Below are 17181 nucleotides of genomic sequence, written 5' to 3' on the forward strand. Positions count from 1 at the left end.
AATGTCTCCCCACTATCTCTCACCATTCTCCCAATCAGGGTGACAGAAAACCAAAGCCAGGTTTCTGTCTCACTGCCATGTTTAACAATGCATTTTTCCTTGGATTAAGAATAAATTTTGCGGTGGAGATTGGACAGCTCCCATTGTCTGCCTCAGTGGACAATATCAACCTGAAATAGGACATCTGTCCTGATGGACGGAAACAGTGCAGAAAGAAACCACAGGGACAAAGTGAGGGATAAAAGAATAGCTGAAAGAGAAGGACCTAGCTGTCATCTACAGAGAAAGGCATACAATGAGGGGACCTAAGTAGACATAAGTAGGGGAGTAGGGCAAGAGTCCAGTCTCTGGGAGAAAAAAAGAGAGGAAAAGAGAGACAGTGAGGGAGATGGGGAAATAAATTCAGAGATCAACAAAGGGCATCGTTTGCAGAAGGGAGCCGTGTAAAGGACACAGGTAAAACTGCACACAAGGAAGAACCACTCTGTCCAACTACTGTCGCCATTTAAAAAGGGATCTTCTTGTATGGAAACATGCCTGTTCGTCCTTGCCTTCAAGTCCTTGGTTCCTGCTCTCTGGGAACCTCTGATTTATGACCGATTGTGCTCACCACGAGTGGCAATCAGTTAGAGGACAGGGTAAGACACAAACCTGGTGGGAAATGAGGGTTTGCAGAGGGCATTGGAGGTGGGCAGGAGGAGGATGTGCAAGGGGCTCAAAGGAAGTCTCTTCTGGACTCCCTCTCCCGTGTTTGCAGATGGGTGCAAGCCTAGAGGACCACCTGGAGCTCAGACACGACTGGAGCTGGGTCTTTTTAGGCTTGCCCCCACGGGTCCTGATCGGAGTCAAAGCCCAGCTTACCTACTGTGCCTAAAACAATACTTGACGTTGGCACCCGCCAGGTGCTTCCAGGTGGGTTAATGGAATAAAGTCGGAAAGACCAGAGAACTTGTGATACTGGCAGAGTTGAGTCAGGGTTTTTCCTGATGAACCACAGGAGTTAGCGATATATATCCCAGCACGGGTGATTTATTGGACTTTTAGTGGATGGTGGGTCTTCAGTGTACTCCTACTCTCCAACGGTTTACTTGGAACTGGAACTTCTAGTTGTTTGAGGAGCGAATGGATACTCACTCCAGTAAGCAAAGGTAGCCAGGCGCCGCCCTTGGATCCCTGTTGCGGTAACCCTCCGTGTTGAGCACTTGTGTTTGATATAGCAGAGTTCAAAATGCCGGGACACATGAGCCCTGATGACAGTGGACATGTCTAAGTCGTGACCCCTTTCCACAGTAGCCTGTGAGCTCATGGTACCCGATGTAGGGATTGGGAAGCAAGTGACCAATGCTCCCACGGCCTCTTCCGCTCCCACTTGGACCACCCGGTCTAAGCGGAAATCTCCTGCCCTTCCTCTACACGGTCATTTGGCTATGCGGGCTGAGAGCTGAAGCTGGTGGGGTCACTGGGCGGCCTTCATAGGGCTCCTGATAAGCCGACCAGTGTATAAAAGCACTCACTTCGGGACTGCTTTAGCTTGGAACAAGGAGAGGAGGCAGGCTCGGCAAAAATTCATTCCTTAATCGAGCCAACCCACCGTTCAGGCGTTTAAAGGCATTTCAGGCCGGATAATCGAGCGCTTTGGAGGGACAGTGACAGTGGCCACCCCCAATAAATCATAAGTAACGAATCAGCGAAATCGAGCGACCTAATGAGGCCCACGGTTCTTGTGGTAACGCAGAATCGATTCGCTTCCTTGGCGCCGTCTCTTCCAGCTCTCCTTCCTACCCTGCCCGGGGCCCGGGGCCGCTGGGGACTGGGGGCGAGCGCTGGGTGGAGCCGAGGAGGACAGTCGAAGTGGGCTGGCACCCGCCACCTTCGCGCTCGCCGGCCCCTCCGCGGCCGCGAGGGAGGCGCACCGGCGGCGAAAAGGCGCGCGTCCTCTCTCGACTCCTCGCTTCCTATTACGTCGGGGCCTCTCGAATTCGGCTAGTTATTGTGTCTCTGGCTCGGCGCCCGAGTTCGTGTCTCGGGCTGCTCTCCCCGCCCCGGACTGCGTTCCATTCTTCTCCGCCCGAGCACGTTGAGCGCGCCAGCCTCGGCCACAGTCAAGCCCCGCGGCCACTGTGCGCTTCCCGCGAGGTGCGACGACCCCGAACCGGTGGGGGGCGGGCGGCGAGGGCACGTTCGGGGTCACACACGCACTTAGGAATCCCAAGAGATTCAGCTGGAGTGAGTGAACCTCACTCGGACGCGTGGCCGACAGCGCCGCGTCCCCCGCCCAAGCGCCCTTTGGTAGCGGCGAGGTACCGGGTGCTGCGAGACACATTTCCGCCTAGTCTGCATCTCACCATTTTCCTAGCTCCCCAGCTAGGGTAGGGATCGGAGGGTCGGTGGGGGGGGGGAGAACACATTTATTTTAGGTGGAGGAAGTGGTTTCATGATGGAAGGTAATACAACAGGACCTTTCCTCCGGGTTCAAGGGATCTGTTTGGATAAGAGGTGGTCTTCCCTTGGTTTGGGGGAAGCCCAGCGCTAGGCGGTGGGGAGCAGCTGAGCTAGCCTCTCCCCCTCTTCTTTCCCTCTCTGCAAACATCCTGAAGGAATGAGGTCACGTGGGTGAGTAGTGGGCGGGACCTACTCTTGTCTGGAGGAAAAAAGCCATTTTGTCCCCCCCCCACGGCCCCTCCCCTCCTCTATGGTCCCCTCCCCTCCCCACTCTCCCTCCCACCCCAAGCTGCTCTTACAAACTCCTTTCTTACCAAAGGTTTCTCCCCTCCCGCCGACCGAGCGAGCGACAGGGCTGTGGTCCCCCTCCCCTCCCTTCCCTCCCTCCCATCCCCCCCTCCCCGAGATCCACCGGACCCCGAAGCCAGGTAAGCGGACGCCGACTCGCGCTTGCCTCCTTGCTACCTCGTAAGCGTCTAGGGCTGGCGACCGGGACCCGTTCACCTTTCCCTGCAAACCCCAGTGGGAGCCGGGAGCCCCGGCCTGGCCTGCTGCTCGCGTCCCCTTCCCGCCCCGCCAGCCGCTGTCCAAGCTCGCCCGGTCCGCCTTTCTTTCTCCGGTTCCCGGTCTCTCTCTCTCTTTTTTTTCCCCTTTCCTCCCTTCCAAGATGGCCGAAGTGGATTCCCCCTCTTAACGATTTGGAGTCTCCCTCGACCACCTCCTCTTTGTGCAGCAGCCCCCTGCTAAGACCCTGCTTGCGAGGTATCGAGGGGGAGGGTCCGGGCGGCCACGAGGGCTTTGGGGACGTACGCTAGGGTGGGTCTCGTCCCCGCGACCCGAGTGTCTCCACAAGCTGGAGCAGACTGTGGCTCTGGCCGATCAGCCCCCTCCGAGTCGGGCAAGGGTCGCCTCCCGAGTGGGCAGTGAGCGTGGTAGACGCGCGAGGACTTGAGGCCCGGAGGAAGGGGACTTGGCTTTCTGGCGGCCGAGGGAGGGCGCCCTAACTACTGGGGTCGGGATCTTGGGCACCTCCCCCAGAGGTCCCTTTCGTCCCGGTGCGAGGCGCCCCGCCCCCTCCCTGAACCACCTCGACCGAGCTTTTCCCCTACCTCCCTCCAGGGGCCCCACCAAACTTTGGCTCTAGGGAGGGAAGGAGTGGCCTCTCGGTCACTGGGGTGCCTGATCCTTTGACCTAGGCTTCTGGGGAAAGCACGGGCGGAGGGAGAAGAACGGCAGCGCGGAGAGATTTAGCATGTTCCTTTCCTTAGTGGCCAAGGGGTGCGATGAGCTGGCCCTTCTGCCACGGGGGGTGGAAGGGGAAGCGGCTACTCTTTTCTCCCTGAGCCCTGAGGCTGCCAGCTCTGAAAGCTGGGGAACCCTGGGCCTGCACACACCCCCGCGTCCTTCCAGCCTCTCAGGGGCGTCTAGGCAAGCCCCCTATTCTTCCATCCCTCACTTCCCGGGTCTATCCAAAATTGCTCTGGTTGCTTGATCGAGAAGAAGTGTGTATGTTTGTGTGAATTTTAATGTTTAATATGTACAGGTGTTGCCGCGAGTCTTCCCTGCGTCTTTGTCTCTCGTAGCCCCTAGCCGTGCTCCCGCCATCCCCCATGCTGCCTCAGTCTCTCTTGATCTCCCTCTCGCTGAGGGAGGGGCTTCTCGTAGCCAGCTCTCTTGGTCCTGGGCCTCCCGCTCTGGACTTCTTGCAGTTGTCCTGTTCCTGAAACTCACGATCCCCACCCCCCACCCCCCAGCACACACACATCCCTGCTCCAAGGTGTTATTACTGTAATCCGAGGAGCATAAAGCCAGCTCTGTTGTAGCATTTTGGAGAGGTTTTCCCAGGGGTTCCCCTGGTTTGAGGTTGGGGCTTGCGCACTTAGAACTGTGTTTGGAATGAGGCAGGAAGCAGCCTCCAGGATCCAGTCCGGCTGTCGCCTGATCCTGTTCAAGTTGAAGTATTGGGAGGTGAGCAGAGAAGGGAGAAAAGTAACTCCCCGAGTGATCTTGGTTTGATGGAACTGTTGCTATGGGAATGGAGAGAGCCCGACGTGGAAGAGGTCACATGTTACACAGGTCAGACGCCAACTGCAGCCCTTCGGCCTCTGACCCCACAGCGGAATTGGGGGCTGAACAATCTTTGGTGCTGGAAGACTTAGATTATAATTTACCCTGAGAGGACTAGAGGTGCATAGGAGGTTAATGTCTGTGGCTCCAGTTTCAGGCAGGGATGTGATGGGGTGGGTGGAAATGATTTCCGCATCTGTGGAGTAGGAGCCTGGCTCCAGCCTAGCCGTGCGTGTGGTGATGTGTGTCTGGCCAAGTGTCTGTCTGGCTTGTGTATGTGACCACGGATTCTCTGGCTCTGGGGGCCGTGATGAAGGGGGTGTGTCTGGCTCTGGATTTGTGTATCTTGCTGTGCCACCCAGTGTATATTCTATGTTTGTTTTTATTATTGTTTTTTTTTTTTTTTTATTCTGTCTTCAGGAACTGAGTGGTAGGTAGAACTGTCCCGCTGTCAAAGGTTAGGAAAAGATAAGAGATTTCAATGTTCTGGTGCAGAATCCTCTCTCTGACCCATACATAAACACACGAGGTTTGCTGGCAGAGCTGGGTCTGTGAAGCCGGGAGGGGAACCAATGCTAGAGATTGTCTACACACTCTACTCTTGCTCACTCTGTTTTCCATTTTGCCTCAGTTTCCCCTTCTATACTGTGGAGGTGGTGTAAGGTTTTGGTTAGCTTTGCCTCCCATTTAGCAGGCCCACAGGGTGGACTTACTGCCCTTCTTTGTAATTGCCCTCCATCCTCCTACCACCTGCTCAGCTCTTCCGCCTTCCGAGTAAGGAGCGCCCACCTGGATGCTGGCTTATGACATGAGAACAGGAGGCAGGCAGATGCTCGTCAGAGCATTGCCTGTTTTTCTGCCGAGTGACCTTGGGCAAGTCACATCTAAGTTTTTTTCATCTGCAAACTGAGAAGTCTGTACTACTTGCTTTCCGAGATCTGGTCCACCTCCGCTCGTCAACTGCTCCGATGTCACCTTGAATGACCTCTCCTGGCCTGGGGCTTGGTTTGATTTGGCGCAATAGCGAGGCAGAAGGCAGTAGCTGTTGTCCCCGGGGGCAGCAGGAACCTCTCTCCGTGGCGTCAGTAGGCCAGTACCTACAGAAGAAAAGTCTAGTTTGTTGGAGAGATGGGAGATGTCTGTCGGCTGTAGGCTGGAAGCATAGGGAGGGAGCGGTGAGCCCAAATGGCAAGGGACTGGGTGCTAGGTGCTGACCAAACCCCTTTCCTGCCTGGGGCCCCTGGAATCCAGGAGCTAGAGCCAGAGAAGAGTACAGGCTGGGCTGGGGGTGGGGAGCTGTTGGAGGAATGGAGAAGAGACTGGTTTCTTTCCCAGCTCCATTGACACCAGTTCCAAATGTCTCAGCCCCCTTTCTGTTTCTTGGGACCTGTGTCTTCCACTTTTTCTTCCACAGGCCCTTTGTCTCTGCCACCTGTCCCCCATGGAGTGATGTGACACATCACTCCTTTTCCCTCTCCTCCCCACCAGCACCACAGTCCCCAGCATCAGGGAAGAACGAACTCTGGTCCTGATCCTGAGCGGGGAAATGGGGAGGGGGTGCTCTGGGGACGAGGAGCTCCTGTTTACAGCCACTCTTGGCACCTGCTGACAGGGCCCTGCAGGTAACCATGGCAATCAGGTGAGGAGCCAATCAGTGCCTCTCCCCACCCCCAGCCTCAGTAGTGGCTTTCTGAGGCCCCTAGGGATGGGAATGGGGATGGGGAGGCTCCCTTGCTCCCAGGGGAGACAAGGAACATTTCTGTCCACACCGTCTCCTTCCCTTATGGCCCTGAGCTTAGAAAGAGAGCTGGGGTGGTGGCGGGGGGGGGGGGTGTTGTTGTGTAAAACCTAAAATGACAAGACTGTGTGGAGCTCCTGTACTTCTTAGGAACCTCTATCTCTTTGCAAATGAAGTGTGTGGGTGAAGAGCACATATATTCTGTGTGTGTGTGTGTGTGTGTGTGTGTATACGCGTGCGTGCTGGGTGGAGGGGATTTACCCTAGCATCCTGAGGTCCCTGGCAGAATCCTACTCTGATACAGTTTGTGAGTTTGTGTCTCTGGACACAGACACACACAAGGCAAGCAGTCACATGAAGTACCTTTGGAAGCCCAGACAGCACGTACGCACGGTGGCTATTACACACGCTCAAAAAGACAGCCACTTGGAGTTTGTTCTATCCTCTGGATGGTTGTAATAATATTTGGGCTTCTTGCCAGAGACTGCGTTACCATGGAAACAACTAAACAGTAGAGTAGCCAGCAGCCTCTTTGAAATTGTGATGGGGGAACCCCTGCAGGGAGCACCAGCTAAGGCCACCTAGAGGGGCAGGAACTCTACTGCAGGCTTGCAGGTCAGGGATAGCCGCCTCAGGGCCGGGTCTCTGGGCCACCTCTGGCCGGCTTGTTCCCTTTTCTCTTTTCTGCAACTTGGTGTCTGTCGCAAGTGTGGCCTTTTGTGTGGCTCCATCTATCCCAGCCTCTGGACAGGTGCCCTGGGGCTTTATTAGCTGTTTGGGTTCTGGCCAGCCTCACCCTGGGGTCTCTATAGAAACTGCAGATGCTGGCTGTGAATTTCTCGTCCTAGAAAACCCTGTGTGGTGGCTTTAGAAATCTTTCTGGAAAAGAGAGAAGAGTGTACGTTGTAAAGGAGTGGTTGGGGCTTGGCCAGCCTCTCAAGGCTCCTGGGCTTTTTGCTCTGGGAGAGAGGGAAGAGGTTAGTAGCCCCCTTCGGTTCAGAGCCAGCATCGAACCGACCTCTGCCTCCCAGGCCTGGCCGGGTGCATTGGGAAGCACAGAGAGCGCTCTGGCTCTGCGGCAGGGGTCAGGAGAGCCTGTGCTTTGTTGGTGGCCGGCCTGTAAACAGGTGGCAACAGGTGGGCCCTGAATCAATTCATGAGAGTGGGCTCCTAGACCGTGCACGCTGGAGAGCAGTTAGTGCTGGTGGGGCTGGGGAGTGGGTGACATGGGGCGGTTCCCGCCACGGGACAGTAAAGGTCTTTTTGCCAGGCCCTTGGATCACCTGTAGAGTGCAGTGTCAAGTTGGGCCCGCGGCTCCTTCTTTATAACTTGGGACAAATGAAAGCCAGCCTCAGGGTTGGCCAGGAAGCCGAAGGGCCAGCAGGTCGTAGACTTGCAAGGAGCTGTCTGTGTCCAGAGACATTAGAGGAAGGCGGTGTTCTAAGGCCCGAGTGGGACACAGTCAAGAGACAGGTGGTGGGCCTGCCTGCGTCCTGGTGTCTCTCTGGACGGTCTCCTCATGAAGGATCTCATTGGTGGAGTGGCGATGATGTATTCTTCATTTTGGCGTGTGAATTCTGTTGTCTGTGCTTAGTTCTTACAGCTCTTGGTGCTCGGTAAATACCTGACCACTTGAATGGATATGGGTTGGAACCAGGAATATTGTTAAGAAGTTTTTTATTGCGTTTATTTTCTGTGTGCGGCATGCATGTCCAAGTGCGAGTAATCAAAGGACAACTTGCAGGCTTGGTTCTCTTCTCTTCCCACTGTGCCGAGCTCTCTCACAGGCCCACAGGTCCCGGGAAGGTCTTTAGACCAATATCTTCCCTTTTCCTGTTCTCCCACACCCACCTTGAAGAGTTGGGTAGTGCTTCCTATGGGCTGACTTCAGTCTTTCCTACTGCTTCTGAAATGGTATATGACCTTGCTTCTCAAGGTGGCAGAAGCCTCCTGAGCCCCCACCACCCAGTGAACACTCAGAGGGTGGGCCAGAGGCAGCCAGTCTCAAACTGGTACCCAGTTGCACATCCGAAACAGGAAAGAAACGGGCTCTGGGCCCAGGGGGAAGCAGTGCAGGGAAGCAGCTAAGGGTGGCTGGGTTTCTGACCCCATTTCTGTTTCCCAGGGTGACCCTTCCCAGGTCTCAGTCCTGACCCCGGCAACATGCATCGGACCACACGGATTAAAATCACGGAGCTGAACCCTCACCTCATGTGTGCCCTCTGTGGGGGCTACTTCATCGACGCCACCACGATTGTGGAATGCTTACATTCCTGTGAGTTGAGTTCGGGGGTGCCCAGCTTGGGGACACTGCTTAGGGAAACTGGAGGACATCCCTTACTGCCCCGGAGAGCGGACCCTGGATTACTGAGAGAGACTGCCAAGAAGGGACAGTGAGTGTGTGTGTGTGTGTGTGTGTGTGTGTGTGTGTGTAGGGGTGCGGTGTGTGTGTCCTGGACCCAGCAGCTCATTCCTGGGACAGCATCAGAAACCTCCAGTTTTTCTGATATCTCTGGCTGAAGTTTGACCCCTGTAGATTCCGGGGTCATTCCTTTGCACTGTCAGATTGGTTACAAGAGATCCAGGACTAGTAAGGTGCCTTACCTGGCTAGCTCAGGGGAGCCTAGAACTTGGCGCACCTTCTGTGTTAGACAGGACACCACCCTGGCATATAGTTAGAGGGCACATCCTCCCTCAAGGCGAGACAAGGTACCACAGCCCAGACGTGTGAGCTGCTGGGTCATAGCGGAAGAGATAGCTGAGTGTGATCACAGGCCTGGGCAAGGAGGGGCTCTGACTGTCTTCTCTCTGTCCACACTCCAAGTCTGCAAAACCTGCATCGTGCGCTACTTGGAGACCAACAAATACTGCCCCATGTGTGATGTCCAGGTCCATAAAACACGGCCACTGCTGAGCATCAGGTGGGCTCCTGTCCCCATACCCCGCCTCCCAGCGGCTTCCAGCTTGACATAGGCTAAGAGATGCCAGACGAGGAACGTGCATGCCTGAACGCTGGGTCAGAAGAAGGGGTACAAGGCCCGTCCCTGGAAGGTGCTGTGGTCGCTAATGTCCGTGTCCATTCTTTCCCAGATCAGACAAAACCCTCCAGGACATTGTCTACAAGTTGGTGCCTGGGCTTTTTAAAGGTATCACAAACCCCAGTGTTGTCCCACCCCTGGCCCCCATCACTGTCCCATGCTCACCCCTGCACTCACACACACACACACCCTCTTTACCCCTCACTCCCCCCTTCCCAGCTGTCGCCCACTCATCCCCGCCTCCTTCCTTTAGATGAGATGAAACGGAGACGGGACTTCTACGCGGCATACCCCCTGACAGAGGGTGAGTGTGTGTTCCTTCACTCTGAACCCACAAGCACGTTCTGGTTCCTGAAGCAACATGACTGACTGGGGCCGCCCCAGCTGTGAATGTGCCAGCTTTGGTCCCACTGTCCCTCTGACCTCCAACAAACCTCCCAGCTAGAACCCTGTCCAGGGTTATGAGCACTGACTGCTCTTCCTGAGGTCCTGAGTTCAATTCCCAGCAACCACATGGTGGCTCACAACCATGTGTAATGGGATCTGATGCCCTCTTCTGGTGTCTGAAGACAGTGACAATGTACTTATAAATAAATAAATCTTATAAACAAATACCCCCTTGCACCCTCCCTACCCACTTCCCTTGCTCTGTCTTTGACCAATCCCCTTGTCTTCCTCTGCAGTCCCCAACGGCTCCAACGAGGACCGAGGCGAGGTCCTGGAACAGGAGAAGGGGGCTCTGGGTGACGACGAGATTGTCAGCCTGTCCATTGAGTTCTATGAAGGCGTCAGGCAAGTTCAACCTCCGCCCTTTTCTGCCTTGGCCCATTCTCCAACCAGACATGCATGTGTCCTGCAGCTCCAGTCTACAGCTTCTTTCTCTCGCCTTCCAGGGACCGAGAGGAGAAGAAGAGCCTCGTGGAGAATGGGGACGGGGACAAGGAGAAGGTGCACCTCGGGCCTGTCCAGGAGTGGGCTGTGGGCTGAGAGTGCTTGGACACACCTTCTCACTGGGGCCTCTTCCCCCACAGACAGGAGTTCGGTTCCTGCGATGCCCGGCGGCCATGACCGTCATGCACCTCGCCAAGTTCCTCCGCAACAAAATGGATGTGCCCAGCAAATACAAGGTGAATGCCCGTGCCGTCTCAGACAGCACAGCTCTGTCGGTGTGTCTGACTGGTGGGCATCACAGCCAGCACATAGCGTATAGCTGGGCTTAGCTCAACCGTTGTGGATAAGACGGTCTGTAATTGTTTTAGTTGGTGTACAGAGGGCCTAGGTGTGTGCATGCAAATGCCAGGCCTTTGATAGGGCCAAGGAACTCCAGGACACAGACTGGTAAACCATGCTGGACACAGGGTCCCTTGGAGGTCTCTGATACACTTGACCTTGATTCTTGGACAAGCTCCTAGGTACAAGCTTCCCTTAGCCTCCACCGAGGGTAGGGAGACAGTAAACGTTGTGGCTCTCTTGTGGCGCTCCTACCTCAGGTCAGATGTACGGATGGTGTGAAAGCTGCTTCTGTGGTTCCCTTAGGGGTACAGGCAAGAGTCTGGGTCAAAAGGGTCCTAGAGAGAAGCCTCCCCCTCCCCATCAGTGGGTTGGAGTTTCTTGGGAGAAGGGAAGTCACATCTATAGTCGGGAGAGAACTCCTGGAGTCCACCTTTTCAATTCACTTACCTCTATCCCCTAAGGCTCCCAACCCTGGCAGCCAGGGTCCCGTGGGTGTCATCCCCTCCCTCTCTCCCTCCCTCCCTCCAGGTGGAGATCCTCTATGAAGACGAGCCCCTGAAGGAATACTACACCTTAATGGACATAGCCTACATCTACCCGTGGCGGAGGGTAAGCCAGCGAGCAGGTGACAGAGGTGGGGTAATGTAAGGTCCTACCTGGCCAGGCCTGGCATTGGTCAGTGGCCACAGTGACATGAGACACCCTCTTATGTCAGACACTCCATCCCTTGTCTCTGGAGCCAAGCCAGGCCCTGATGGCTCAGCACTCCCAGGTCAGCTCTAGGCCATTTCTTTCTTTCTTTTTTTTTTTTTTCTCTTTTTTTTTTTCCGGAGCTGGGGACCGAACCCAGGGCCTTGCGCTTGCCAGGCAAGCGCTCTACCACTGAGCTAAATCCCCAACCCCATTTCTTTCTTTCTTTCTTTTTTTTTTTTTTTTCTTTTCTTTTTTTTTTTTCAGAGCTGGGGACCGAACCTAGGGGCCCTGTGCTTGCCAGGCAAGCACTCTACCACTGAGCCAAATCCCCAACCCTCCCATTTCTTTTTTTGTTTGTTTGAGACAGTTTTTCCTGGGTGGCCTCAAATTTGGTAGGGAGTCCAGGCTGGCCTGGACTGAGTTCAGCAGTCCAGCCTCCGGGGTGCTGAGATTACTGGCATACCTCTCACATGTCCCTTGTGGATGCCCTGGTTACTACCACTCAGGCTTGGGGTCAGCAGTCGGGGCAGCCACCATGGAATGTGATACCTTGGTGCTGCATGGTCCCCAACCCCCACCCCAAGTCTCTCACCCCCTTCTTCACTGGGTCTGTGTCTCTTTATTTGGTTGTCTGGCTCTGTCTGTTCACTCTGCAGGGCCTCTCCTCTTCAAGGCTTAGACCTTTGCTCCCGGTTGGGCCCTGGTTGGGTACAGGAATGGGTGGTCCCTGGTGGCTCCTTCTTCTAACACTCCCTTTTTCTTACTGCTGGCCTCTTCCTTCTCACCACAGAATGGGCCTCTCCCCCTCAAGTACCGTGTCCAGCCAGCCTGCAAGAGGCTCACCCTACCCACAGTGACAACTCCCTCAGAAGGCACCAACACCAGCGGGGCCTCCGAGTGTGAGTCAGTCAGCGACAAGGCTCCCAGCCCTGCCACCCTTCCGGCCACCTCCTCCTCCTTGCCCAGCCCTGCGACCCCATCCCATGGCTCTCCCAGCTCCCACGGCCCCCCAGCCACCCATCCTACCTCCCCCACTCCACCTTCAACTGCTGCTGGGACCACCACAGCTACCAATGGGGGCACTTCGAACTGCCTGCAGACGCCATCCTCCACCAGCAGGGGGCGCAAGATGACTGTTAATGGAGCTCCTTGTCCCCCTTAACTTGAGGAAAGGGACCCTCTCCTTCCGCAGCCATCTTTTCCCTCCTTTTTACTTTTTCTGGGCCCCCTTTTCCACTTTGACTTTCCCTGGTTCCTCCCATCTTCAGAGTGGGAGGTGGGTTTTATAAATAAATCTATCTATATATATATAAATATATATATGTACATAGGAAAAACCAAATATACATACTTATTTTCTATGGACCAACCAGATTAATTTAAATGCCACAGGAAACGAAGTGTGTGTGTGTGTGTGTGTGTGTGTGTGTGTGTGTGTGTGTATGAGTGGGGGTGTCCAGGTCTAGGGGTCTTCTGTAATTCACTCTGCTCTTCTGGAAGGGGGTTACCTGGTAGTCTTAAGGGGTCATTGGAAGTATTAACGTCCTTCCCTATGTCCCTTCTGGTTTCCCGGGCAGAGGGCATGTTGGGTCCCTAAGCCCTAGCTGCCTACGGGCTCCATCTTGGCTGTTTCCCATCCCTGTCCAAGTCCCCAACTGTTGAATGTTCAGTCACTGAGACAGTGCCTTTTACAAGTGCAGTTTGTCCTCTGGCTGTGAGCATCAAGTGGCTGTGGAGATTCCCCTCATCTCCTCAGACAGTGGAAACCTTGTGCAAAGAACTGATTAAGTTCTGAACCCTCCCCCCTTTCCTCCTGTGTGTGGAAGAGAAGACCCTGGCCCTGCAAAGTCTATGTGTGACTTTGCCATTGTGAACACTTCATTTTCTCCTGCCCTACCCTGACCCAGGAACCCAATCTAGCAAGACTGGAGGTGACAGTCACTGGGGGCCCAGAGTCGAGGGTTGGTGTGGGTAACCCCTGACAAGCACAGACTCCAGTTCTGCCAAAAGCTAACGGCCCTCCAGTCCATTTCCTCACCCCCAGCGGAGGCCAGGCAGGGATAGGACAGAAGCATCTAGAAGCACAAGAAGATAAAGAATGGGCCCACCCCAACTCTACCTGGTGGACCACCTATTATGGGCAAACCTTGCCCACCTGGTTTTCCTCAAGTGTACATAGATCTGGGGGGCGGGGGGAGGACAGGGTATTGGCTTAGTGTGTGAGGTTCTAAACCCATGGGTCTGTTTGTACCATGTCCTGAGTCTAAGGTCCTGTGACTGTACCCTCCTGTCCTGGGTCATTTGTATCTCTTGGCTTTGTAATAAATGCTGCCTACACTCTTAAGTTTGTGGTTCTTTGGGACCGAGGGGGGAGGGGGAGGGGCGCGGTGCTCCCCAACCTCACTGTGCTAACTGCAGTGGATCTGAACTGCCCCGCTTTGGCCAGCAGATGCCCTCTGTCACCACAGATCGCGCTCTAGAAGACCCATGAGCCTCACCAGTGACCACAGGGACAGTTAGAGAGTGGGCCTCAGCATTTAATGACAGCTTTACCAGGGCCTGCTCTCCGCTGCCCAAGAGGAGAGCACAAGTTTCTCAGGGAACCACTGCTCACAAGCAGATGTGGTCCTTGGATGTTTCTTCCCATGGGTGGCACCACTGCCTTCAAGGAAGGGAAGCCTGGAAGAGGCTCGCAGTCGCGGTACCCCTCAGAGCGGGGAGCCTACTTCCGCTTTCTGTACCTCTTCACTCTTGTGGGTACCATCACAGTAAGGGGGCCGCCGAGTGGCCTTGCAGGTACAGAGGGCCACTGTGCGTGTCTCTTGGGCCTTGAACTTGAGTGGGGAAAGGCCAGTGCGCTGGAAAAAGTGGGAGCCATCACAGAAGGGCTAGTGAGAGAGAGAGAGAGAGAGAGAGAGAGAGAGAGAGAGAAGTTAGAGGGGGCGAGGCCACTATCGTTTGCCTGAGCCCTGCAATGTGTGTGTATGTGGGGGGGGGTCACAGGAAGGCTGTCGTGAGAATAATGTCTGTATGGAATTGCAAGCACTTCTCATTGTTCACCTTTGGGAGACGCAGAAGGCCAGGACCATTTGCAAGGAAAACTTGGCCTCAAGTAGAGGCCACGTTACCACCCACAGGTACCATGTGACATTGAAAGGTTGGCATTTCCTGTTGTTCGGCTTTTACATTTTTTAAATTGTGCGTGTGTGTGTGTGGTGTGTGCACAAGAAGTAACGGAACGACTTGTGGGGACTTGGTTTTCTCCTTTCAGCCTGTGGGCCCTGGGGATCACACAAGTCAGCAAGGCTGCAGGGCAACCTTTACCTACTAAGCGTCTTGCCAGCCAAGTTCTCATGTGACCCAGACCTACCTTGAACTCCCTGCCTCCACCTTCCAAGAGCTAGGACTATGGCTGAATGTTGCTACACCCTGTTTACTGAGTGTTGGGATAGACTCTGGGGCTTCAACAAACAACAAAGGCTCCATCCACTGGGTAATAATCCCCACCCTCACCCTCAGTTTTTGTGTGTTTTGTTTTGTGTTTTTTAACAGCTAGGTGAATCCCCATTGGCTCATGAAAGCGACATTCTTTTCCATGATACTCAGGGTAGGAGAGAGCCCAGCACCCCAGTGCCTTTCCAGGGTGGGGTCAGTCTTGCCGGGATACAGGAAACAATAAGCAAGGGGGTGTCTACAACAACCTGCCTGCCTGTCATAGCCTTACTGATATAAGCACCATGTCTCTCACGAGAACCCTTCAAAGCAGAGGACGATGAAGGCCCAAAGAGGGGAGACACCTTGTTAGGGGCAGGGGGTGAAGAACAATGTACTGGTGAAAACCTTGTCAAAAGGGCACAGAGTGGGCCTACCCTACCCATAGTCCTCTGGCTGGCATGCCCTGGGAACTGCCCCACCCTCTGGAATACCTGTCCAAAGGCCACAAAGTAAGCCTTCAGAGCTGGGTTTCTCATCCCAACCACACAGCACGGGGAAATGGGGTAAAGTTCTCCAGAAGGAAAGGGAGAGGCTCCGGCTACAGGGAAGACTGTACAGCAGGGTTGGCATCAGAGGCAGCAGGCAAGCAGGAAAAGTCCCATTCAAGGTGAGAAGAGAGGAAAGAGACCTGGGAGGGGACAACTGGGGAAGACTGAACAGAATCGTCCCAGCTGTGAGGTCCAAGGCCTGGCCCATGGACAGATGCTACTTGAAGGAGAAGGGCATGCAGACCAGACAAGTCCTTGGTGTCTTGGAGCTGGAGACCAGATGTACACACAGAGGCAGAACTGCGAGGAGAGAAGACTAAAGAAGCCACAGAGCTGTGGTCATTACTGAAGGGCCGTCATCCACTTCTGTGCTTCTCGGGAGGGCCATGCACATACGCTGACAACGCCCATCCCCACGGTGGTGTCCTTGGCCTGTAAGCTGGTTCCCGCCATGGAGCCCTCTGTCTCCCAATTGTACCTCGGGTATACATAGAAGGAAGGGAAAAATGGGGCTGGAGAGATGGCTCAGTGGTTAAGAACACTGACTGCTCTTCCAGAGGTCCTGAGTTCAATTCCCAGCAACCACGTGGTGGCTCACAACCATCTGTAATGAGATCTGATTCCCTCTTCTGGTCTGTCTGGTGTGTCTGAAAACAGCTACAATGTACTCATATAAATAAATAAAAAGGTGGGGAGGGGGAATGTGGACGGACTGAAAGTTCCCAGGATATACCATGCTGACCTCAAGCAAGAGGGGGATGGAGATGGGTGTCTGGGTGTCACACTGCCAGGCCTAACTGTTAGCTTCTGCGATTAGGCCTGTTCAGGACAGTATGACCATAGACGTGTCACACATAAGTAAGTGAAAGGCTACAGGAATAACTCACCTGATTCTTACTTCGGCCACAAACACACCACCTGTAGGTTTTCCCGGCAACCAGCTCCAACCTGATGGGTGTTTTCTGTGCCACCACTGGCTTGGCTGGATCTTTGGGGAACCATCGGGCCTATGACCAGGATGAATGAATGAGTGGCTCAGGGTCATCCCAAGCTTTGGAATGTACTTTCAGTTGGCAGGGTCCCGTAACTTTCTTCAAACTCTGGGGTTTGTCCTCCCCTCAGCGGGAATCCTGGCTCCTTGCTTTCTGTCCCGTGGTCCACCAAACCTTCCCCAGAGCATGCTGGGAGCGAGGGTGTCCCTGTCGCTGTCTTTGACGTAGCTCTAGAGGCTTGGGGAATTGATGGGACTTGTGCAGGGAGAAGACTTGAGGTGTACTCACCAACCAAGAGGAGATTTCCCGCCTCTGACACAGCTTCGTCAAGGCAGACAGGCAGATGTGATTTGGAAACAGAAAGATACGATCAGTGGAGAAGGGAAGGCGCCGGAAGCCCATCAGGGAAGGGAAAGACCACAGGCCAAAGGAGCGTAGAAGCTATTTTTTTTTTTTTTTTCAAGAAAGGTTGGGAAAAGGGTCAAAGAAAAGGCCCTGCGGATCTAAGCATCTACTCCGGCGCTCCCTCCGGAAAAAGACTGCCCCGTGGGGACGCCGGCCGAGGGGTGGAGTCTGACCCTGGGCCGGGGGAGGCGGGGCCGAACGGCCAGGGGTCACCAAAGAGGGGACGCTCACCCAGACACCGCGCATGACCACAGCGTGCAGGCTCGTCCCCACGCTGCGCATGGCCGCTTTGCGCGTCGCCGCGTCCGGTTCGCCGCCTTCTCCGCCCCGCCCCCAAGGAAGACACCGCCCGGCCCCGCATAGGAGGGGCAGGGCCGAGCCGCCCTGGAGCCGGCAGGTGCCGCCCTGGCCCTACAGAGTCCAAGGCAGTGCAGGGCTGCAGGGCTCGGATGTCTGCATCTTCACCTGCCCCGCACATTTTGTGCATTCCGGCTTGAACTATTCTTACGAGTACTTGGCGAAAAGGGTCACTAACCACGTCCTGCTCTCCCCCGACAGGCATCCAAAGTTGGCATCCATCTCCCTCCCT

General features: G+C 55.0%; 2 protein-coding genes across 5 annotated transcripts; one reads left to right on the forward strand and one right to left on the reverse strand.

Moving 5' to 3' along the window:
- The first annotated feature begins 1875 nt into the window (after positions 1-1875).
- On the forward strand, positions 1876-13556 carry Pcgf2 (polycomb group ring finger 2). 4 transcript variants are annotated; one of them, XM_032912209.1, is made up of 11 exons: positions 1876-2136; positions 2762-2870; positions 8374-8523; positions 9073-9169; positions 9339-9394; positions 9540-9590; positions 9970-10078; positions 10180-10234; positions 10318-10413; positions 11048-11128; positions 12003-13556. In XM_032912209.1, exons 3-11 carry the CDS (start codon positions 8412-8414, stop codon positions 12372-12374), a joined length of 1029 nt encoding a protein of 342 aa, XP_032768100.1. In that variant the 5' UTR covers positions 1876-2136; positions 2762-2870; positions 8374-8411; the 3' UTR covers positions 12375-13556. The 4 variants fall into 4 exon arrangements, with proteins under 4 accessions (XP_032768100.1, XP_032768099.1, XP_032768101.1 ...); XM_032912208.1 differs by lacking the exon at positions 1876-2136 and adding an exon at positions 2200-2613; XM_032912210.1 differs by lacking the exons at positions 1876-2136; positions 2762-2870 and adding an exon at positions 2894-3204.
- Positions 13557-13731: 175 nt separating this feature from the next.
- Positions 13732-17070, reverse strand: Cisd3 (CDGSH iron sulfur domain 3). The gene is given in 6 exon segments (XM_032911897.1): positions 13732-14100; positions 16083-16202; positions 16476-16508; positions 16824-16858; positions 16861-17005; positions 17008-17070. Coding segments are annotated over 6 exon segments (576 nt in total). The 3' UTR covers positions 13732-13920.
- Positions 17071-17181: the final 111 nt, after the last annotated feature.

Source organism: Rattus rattus, chromosome 9 (assembly GCF_011064425.1).
Source record: "Rattus rattus isolate New Zealand chromosome 9, Rrattus_CSIRO_v1, whole genome shotgun sequence".
NCBI lineage: Eukaryota > Metazoa > Chordata > Mammalia > Rodentia > Muridae > Rattus > Rattus rattus.